Here is an 8843-nt window from a genome sequence, read left to right as displayed (position 1 = left end):
ACCATCAGGGAAGTCTTAAGGGGTAGGGTTTCAATATATGAATTTGGCGAACACACACACATTCAGTCTGTAACATGGTAATGAAAAGATACCAGGGTATTGTGTTTATGGCAAGGATTCATTAGGATGTTTCCTTCTCGGTATTTATTTGCAGAGAAAGAACACATTCCCTGATGCTACCCTCACTTTTTATGGCACATCCATTTTGAATTGTTTACTAATTAAATGTTGTTCATGTTGTACTGTGAACCTAATTACCAAGGATCTACCAGGCTTCCCTGTGGCTCAGATGCTAAAGAATCCGCCTACAATGCAGGAGACCAAGGCTCAACCCCTGAGTTGGGAAGATCCCCTGGAGAAGGAAATGGTAACCCACTCCAGGGTTCTTGCTTGGAGAATTCCTTGGGCAGAGAAGCCTGACAGGTACAGTATATGGGGTCACAAAGAGTCGGACTCAACTGAGCTACTAACACTTTCGCCAGACAAATTCCACAGACTATCAGTGTTCATCAAAAATGACAGTGACAACAACGACAAATTCCAGAGCCTCTGTAACGGACTCACTTAATCCTTCCAACATAGTTAAAACTGAGTTAATATTCTCCTTTCCAAGAGCCCCCTGTTAAGACTTTATTTGAATGAAATAATCTAAGAATGAATTTGCAAATCCCGGTTTCAAAACTTAATATGTCAAATTCCAAACTCCCTATCCACAGCATAAACACCTGAGCACACTGCATGTACTGAACTCTCACTTATTTCCCTATTTTACTTCTAACACAAGTTGTTCCTTTTTGTTTCATACCTAGATGTTACAAATCTCTTATTTCCATTAATTAACGCCTCCTCCAAATTCTAGATAAGGTGAACGATTTACAAAGTATCCTGATTATTTTGTACAAGAAGCAAAATGAAATTATCAAGTGGTAGGTATTACTGAGAGTCTAACTGTGCTTGACAAAATTAATAATTCTAATAATTATAAAATAATCATAGTTAACTGTCCAAGATGACTCAAAGATTGTTAAGTGATCCTCACCATAAAATTGAGATACATGACGGATAAGGTCCTTGAGAGTTATGACACCTGCGCGAGATTTGGATTACAAACATTTCAGTGAATCCACTGTAGAAAACCCCAAGCTGACGGTACTTGTGGATATAGGTAAAGCATACTTAATGCTACCAAATTATATGAATGTGGGAAACGACTGGAAGAATACAAGACGACGTATGCTAACGGGTGAGTTGTGAGGGATGGAGCAGAGCATCCCCATGGCCATCAGCAGGGAAACCAGGAGTCCTGAAATTCAGCACTTCCCCTGGGCCTCAGGGAAACAGCTCAGGTCCTGCACTGAGCTAAGCCGCCCTCCAAACTCCTTTGCTGCGCCCCAACGGCCGGGAGGGGGCGCCCGATCTCTCAGGAACTGACAGACCGGCGCCGCCAACCCAGCTGGACCCGCCTCCAGGTACAGAGCGGCCAACTCGGGCGGCGGATCCACGGGGAGAACTCGGGGGTCGCCCTCGGCGGGAGCCGCCGGAGCCCAGGGAGCGCCTGGGGCCACGCGAGCAGAGAGGAAACTTCTTTTTCGGGCCCGACTGCCCAGGGGAGCTTTGCCACCGCTTCTCTCAGAGCCCTTGATATCTGCACCTGCCCTTGTATCCACCCTCCCCTTCCTGGGAGATTTTAGCCAGAGCGATTTACAGCGGTGCTGGTTTATGCTGCGATTGATGGCTGGAAATCCAATGGCAACCCACTCCAGTTATTCTTGCCTGGAAAATCCCATGGACAGAGGAGCCTGGTAGGCTGCAGTCCATGGGATCGCGAAGAGTCGGACACGACTGAAGCGACTTAGCAGTAGCAGCAGCAGATGGCTGAAAATCAGAGCATGTTGTGGTATGTTTTCAGATTCAGGACTGTTTCTGGGGAAAAGAACTAATTCAGGGGCAATGGGAAAGGCATCTACAATCCGGACAGAAATCTACTAGATATTGGGATCCTCCAGTGGGAAGGAAGATTGGGGACAAGACTGAGACTTAAAGGAGCCTCCGGGATTGAGAAAATTATTTCATTCAATAGTAATATAAAAGGTAAATTTCTCTTGTAATATTAATTGTTTGAAAAATCTTTTAAAATGTATGTCTTAAACTCACATCAAGTTGAAATATTTTCCTTATGCCACAACAGTACTTTGACGTTCCTGGCATTAATGGAAGCAAAATCATCAGTAATGTTTTCAAAATTGCTACTTTGTATATATCTCTCTTCACTGATGGCATGCCATATTTGATAAATTATGACCCAGTAACTATCTTAAATAACCAATCTCAACTTAACCAATCTCAAAATCCTTTTTCCTCTCATGTCTTTTAACCAAGGATCATCTATTAAACATTCATTTTTTTATGTAGTCAGTTTTTCATTGGAGAGGTTCATTACTTTTTCAAAATGTCAAATCATATGGATAAGTTGCTTAAAAAGCTGCAATCTAAATGCTTTTGATTTCAGCATCATGTGTGCTCAGTAGGTATCAACTGTGAAATAGGCAGTTGGGTATATGATTCCAGCATGCATCTTTGGAAGATATCACCATCAAGACTGATTTCTAAAGCTCTGAAAACGAGAGCAGCTCATGACCTAGCTCATGAGTTTGAAAAGAAAACATTTCTGGGCCCTGAACACAGGAGAACCACAAGTGTCTTTGTCACAAATGAAACTCAGACTGGATGCCAGCCAGATGGCAGGAGGGCAGAGTGAGTGTGGAGCCTGGGATCTGGTTGAAGACCTTGAAATCTGTTTGTCCTCTAGCTGGAGATCACAGAGTTTGAACAAAAATGAATGATGAACTTCTTTACATGGCTAAAGTGACAATGGAAGAGCAATGGGTGCATTGTGTGTGGATCAGAAATTCACAGAAGAAACCTGCATTTCCAGTGAATATGATGGGGAAAGGCTGTCCCCTATTCTAGCGTACTGGTCTTAAAACTAAAGTCTCAACTCCACAGCTCTTCTCAACTCTACACTGTGATGCTGGGGCTCCAGTTCCTTCCAGCACATTTCTCCTTTGCCTGCAGATTGTTTTTCTTTCAGAGTTCTCCCGAACCAATTCCAAGAGGTGGACTAGAAGGCTGGAGTATGACTGATGACAACCACCATCAATTAGGAACAGGAAAACTAATGGTTGCTGCTAGATGCTCTGTGTCACCAGTCAGATTGGCAAAACCTAAAAAGGATGATAAGATCCCGTTTTGGTCAATGTGTGAGCACATATAAGGACTGAAATGGTCTTGAATATGGGTTAATGTAGCCATTGTTATTGTGAACATATGCATGTGCGTGGTTTACGTATTTTGACCAATAAAATTGACTTCATGGCCACTTGTTCAGAGAAATTGTTCACTTATTCACTTGCATTATAAGACACCTGCATATACTTGTAGCAATCTCTCCTCTAAAGGCACTAATTTCTGAGAAGGACTGAATCCTGGAGGTGACACTGCCAGCACCTGACTGATGTTTTTATGGAAAACAGCTAGGATCAAACCCAGGACAGCCCAGGGTTGGAGAGCAGAACCTCACACTTCATGGCCCTTGCTCTTTTCTTTCTGTCTCTTCTTTGCTGCTGAAAGACTGAAACCCAACAGAGAATTGAGAAGGTAATTTTTGAAATATCTTAAAGGAGTAGTAGAGTATTACTCATACTAAAGAAGCAAGAAACATTATTAATGAATAATGTGTGTGATATTCTGCATTTATATGAGATCTCTCTGATTTCCCTATTATTCATTTTCATAGTAGATCAAAGCATTTTCTACTAATCCTTCTTTCTCAAAGAATTTCTATGGCTTCCTAAGAATACTTCTAGAAGTCTGAAGCACAGAAATTGGAACTGTCTTCAGCATTGAGCACAGGAGAGTTCACACACCGAATGTACTGTGAAACTAGCACCCAAGTTAAATATTTTTACCGAAGACCTAGCGTCTTTCTAGTGTTGCCTTTCAGTCACTGGCTCAGGTCAGCTGTCCTGTCTCGTCCCTGTGGGCAGCTACTCTGGGACTCTCACTGTCCTGATTATTCCTGCCAGGCACACTTTTATCCTTCTTATAATATGGACTCCTTGATCCAAAGAGTAGTCCTATGAAAAACTACTGTTCTTTTCCCCATACTTGAGAAGAAGATCAAGACAGCATGCCTGCCTGCGTGCATGCTAAGTTGGTTCAGTCGTGTCTGACGCTTGTGACCCGTGGACTGTAGCCCACGAGGCTCCTCTGTCCATGGGATTTGCAAGAAAGAATCCTGGAGTGGGCTGCCATGTCCTTCTCCTTAGTGTCTGTGACATTTTTCAGGGCCACCCTGCTGTTAAGTAGCAGAGCTGCAATTCTAAAGGTTTTGAAACTTTGAGAACTCTCCCTTCACTTGTGCTGTCTTCCAGTGATTTCCATTGAGAGAAACTTTGAAGCTAGAAACCATCACAGAACACAGCTCCTGTGTTGGAGGCAGTGAAGATATTGTGTAAGGGAGTGGATTGTTCAGTAAAGCAGGGCTGAGGAGAAGGTGGGAGGAAGAGTAACAAGCGTCAGGATCAGCCACGCAGCACCTCATGTTGGCAACTTCCCTGGAGGAGGTGAGTCCCCCCCCACCGCCACCCCCACATACTGACACCAACCATTCTTTGCTGACTGGGTATAAACTAGTTATACTTGTGACTTCAGGACTAATCATTTACCACAGTGTCAGAGACTCCTTTCTACCTGGTTTGTTTTTTTTGGGGGGGGTGGAGGGGGTGCTGCACTCCACAGCTTGCAGAGTCTTAGTTCCCTGGACAGATATTCCTGGTACCTGAGCTTCTTATACTAGAAGCATGGAGTCCTAACCACTGGACTGCCAGGGAATTCCAGGAATTTCACCTTTTGACAATCATTTCCTGAAAAGTGTTACGACTATTCTGTAGTATAAATGCACAAATGCTATTCCACGATACGTTTATGTAGACAAAATAAGTATTTATGTCTTCATAATGAAAAAGGCAATATGTTCCAAGGCAATCCATTCAATATTAAGGTAATCCAAGTCTATACCCCGACAAGTAATGCTGAAGAAGCTGAAGTTGAACGGTTCTATGAAGACCTACAAGATCTTCTAGAACTAACACCCAAAAAAAGATGTCCTTTTCATCATAGGGGACTGGAATGCAAAAGTAGGAAGTCAAGAAACACCTGGAGTAACAGGCAAATTTGGCCTTGGAGTACAGAATGAAGCAGGACAAAGGCTAATAGAGTTCTGCCAAGAGAACGCACTGGTCATAGCAAACACCCTCTTCCAACAACACAAGAAAAGACTCCACATATGGACATCACCAGATGGTCAACATTAAATCAGATTGCTTATATTCTTCATGCCCAAAGATGGAGAAGCTCTTATGCAGTCAGCAAAAACCAGACTGGGAGATGACTGTAGCTCAGATCATGAACTCCTTATTGCCAAATAGAGACTTAAATTGAACAAAGTGTGGAAAGCCACCAGACAATTCAGGAATGGCCTAAATCAAATCCCTTATAACTATACAGTGGAAGTGAGAAATAGATTTAAGGGACTAGATCTGATAGACAGAGAGCCTGAGGAACTATGGACGGAGGTTCGTGACATTGTACAGGAGACAGGAATCAAGAACATCCCCAAGAAAAAGAAATGCAAAAAAAGCAAAATGGCTGTCTGAGGAGGCCTTACAAATAGCTGTGAAAAGAAGAGAAGTGAAAAGCAAAGGAGAAAAGGAAAGATATACTCATTTTATGCAGAGTTCCAAAGAATAGCAAGGAGAGATAAGAAGCCTTCCTCAATGATCAGTGCAAAGAAATAGAGGAAAACAATAGACCAGGAAAGACTAGAGATCTCTTCAAGAAAATTAGAGATACCAAGGGAACATTTTATGCAAAGATGGGCTCAATAAGGGACTGAAATGGTATGGACCTAACAGAAGCAGAAGATATTAAGAAGGGGTGGCAAGAATACACAGAAGAACTGTACAAAAAAGATCTTCATGACCCAGATAATCATGATGGTGTGATCACTCACACTCAGCTAGAGCCAGACATCCTGGAATGTGAAGTCAAGTGGGCCTTAGGAAGCATCACTACAAAGCTAGGGGAGGTGATGGAATTCCAGTTGAGCTATTTCAAATCCTGAAAGATGATGCTGTGAAAGTGCTGCACTCAATATGTCAGCAAATTTGGAAAACTCAGCAGTGGCCACAGGACTGGAAAAGGTCAGTTTTCATTCCAATCCCAAAGAAAGGCAATGCCAAAGAATGCTCAAACTACTGCACAATTGCACTCATCTCACATGCTAGTGAAGTAATGCTCAAAATTCTCCAAGCCAGGCCTCAGCAATATGTGAACCAGGAAATTCCAGGTGTTCAAGCTGGTTTTCGAAAAGGCAGAGGAACCAGCGATCAAATTGCCAACATCCGCTGGATCATCAAAAAAGCAACAGAGTTCCAGAAAAACACCTATTTCTGCTTTATTGACTATGCCAAAGTCTTTGACTGTGTGGATCACAATAAACTGTGGAAAATTCTTCAAGAGATGGGCATACCAGACCACCTGACCTGCCTCTTGAGAAACCTGTATGCAGGTCAGGAAGCAACACTTAGAACTGGACATGGAACAACAGACTGGTTCCAAATAGGAAAAGGAGTACGTCAAGACTGTATAGTGTCACCTTGCTTATTTAACTTATATGCAGAGTACATCATGAGAAATGCTGGGCTGGAGGAAGCACAAGCTGGAATCAAGATTGCCGGGAGAAATATCAATAACCTCGGATATGCAGATGACACCACCCTTATGGCAGAAAGTGAAGAGGAACTAAAGAACCTCTTGATGAATGGATGCTTTTGAACTATGTTGTTGGAGAAGACTCTTGAGAGTCCTTTGGACTGCAAGGAGGTCCAAGCAGTCCATCCTAAAGGAGATCAGTCCTGGGTGTTCATTGGAAGGACTGATGCTGAAGCTGAAACTCCAATACTTTGGCCACCTGATGGGAAGAGCTGACTCATTGGAAAAGACCCTGATGCTGGGAAAGATTGAGGGCAGGAGGAGAAGGGGGCAACAGAGGATGAGATGGTTGGATGGCATCACCGACTCAATGGACATGGGTTTGGGTGGACTCCGGGAGTTGGTGATGGACTGGGAGGCCTGGCATGCTTCGGTTCATGGGGTCACAAGAGTTGGACACGGCTAAGTGACTGAACCAAAGGAACTGAATGAAAAGCAAATTTACTTTCATAAGAATTTAATAAATAAATCTAATTATGAGATTAAGTAAATGAACATATTTTCTAAATTTTATTACAATGCAGACAAACTTTTTATATGAAAATATAAATATGATGAGATAAAAGAAAATAAATACATAAATAAACATAAATAACATCAGGGCAGTCATCCATTATGCACTGATCCCTGTGCAGTTGAATACTTTTTATAGCTACTTGCTTATTGCTACAGAGAAAGTACTGCTGATTGAATTCAGGAAACATTGTGGCTAAAGCAGAAATCTGAGTCTTCTGAAATGAACACAGGTGAATATGTGAGGGTTATGTGGCATCTTAGTCAGTGAGAGTCATGTCAAGGTGAGTTCTGGTCTCCATCCATCATTCTTAAACTTTCTTGCAAGTTGGTTGATAAAGAGAAGGATCTCATGATTTCCAGTCTAACGATTTCCCAGGCACAGTCGCTGTATCCCTTCTCTTGCAGGTAGACATGGATGCCCTGGAAGTACCTCTTCACGGCCAGTTTGGGGCCCGTCCTTCCCAGGGCAGAGTCTTCCTCTCCCATCACCTGCCCCAGGCAGGCGTCCAGGTGGTCCAGCTGCTGATGGAGTCCAGTGCGGAGCTGCTCCAGGAGGGTGGTGTCCCAGGCAGCAGAGGCGCGCTCTGTGTGGAAGAGGGTGAAGGTCTGCTGGAGCACCTCGTGGAGCACAGAGACGGCCTGGGCCTCCTGCAGCTGGCCGCCCTCCACCATCTCCTGGGGGAAAGCGAAGTCCATTCTGTCCTGCAGACAGAAGCGAGGGGAGAGCCTCCTCATTTGGCCCAGGAGCCTGAGGGTCTTCCTGCCAGCCAGCACGTGGTTCTGAGACAGGTCACAGCCCAGGGATCCTCCCGGGCCGTAGCTGACCAGCACCAGGGCCATCAGTAGAGAGAGCACGAAGGCCATGGGGAAGATGAGGCTCCTGCTGGGCTGGCAGAGACAGCGTCTGGTGGAATCTTGAGGTAGGTTCTCTGATGTCATGCTTTCTAAGCAAGACCATTAAATAGGGAACATGGTAGTTTTCATTTTATAATTGTTTCTATATAGTTTTACTTCCTTCTTTGATTTTCATTTATGTATTCACAATATGTTAAAAGAAAATGTCATCAATTTAAAGTATTAATTTTACCTATTTCCCAATAACTTCAAATGTATCCATCCAATTGGATATTTGTCAATCAAATGACAAAGATTTTATTATTCAACACTTCTACTTAAACTGTTCAACACTTTTCTCCTCAGAGTTTCTGAGCTGGAGGAAGGAGATTTAGTGATGGTGTTGTCTCTCACTGGAAGCTTAGGTCACAGAATCTAGTGAGTTTCAGTCATTCATTCAGGCAGTTGATTCCACTGCACTTCTCTGTTCCTCTGTCTCTTTCTCCCTCTGAGAACAAAGGCCGGTGAGAATCAGACTACTCCTTCAGGGAGGAATAACCTTTTTTCCTTCACTTGACTATAATTTTTCACTTAGTTTCTACATTCATTAAGTGACTTGTTGGCCAGGATTTGTCTTGCTGCTCCTGCTCCAGACCTAA

At 43.3% G+C, this 8843-nt stretch overlaps 1 protein-coding gene across 1 annotated transcript; it reads right to left on the bottom strand.

Moving 5' to 3' along the window:
* Positions 1-7626: 7626 nt before the first annotated feature.
* LOC110144825 (interferon omega-1) lies at positions 7627-8221 on the bottom strand. Its single transcript, XM_020904916.2, has one exon. The coding sequence runs from the start codon at positions 8212-8214 to the stop codon at positions 7627-7629; it is 588 nt and encodes a 195-aa protein (XP_020760575.2). The 5' UTR covers positions 8215-8221.
* Between the last annotated feature and the right edge of the window lie 622 nt (positions 8222-8843).

This window comes from Odocoileus virginianus, unplaced genomic scaffold (genome assembly GCF_023699985.2).
Source record: "Odocoileus virginianus isolate 20LAN1187 ecotype Illinois unplaced genomic scaffold, Ovbor_1.2 Unplaced_Scaffold_37, whole genome shotgun sequence".
Taxonomy (NCBI): domain Eukaryota; kingdom Metazoa; phylum Chordata; class Mammalia; order Artiodactyla; family Cervidae; genus Odocoileus; species Odocoileus virginianus.
Note: the sequence above shows the minus strand (reverse complement) of the source record. Positions and strands in the feature narration are given on the sequence as shown.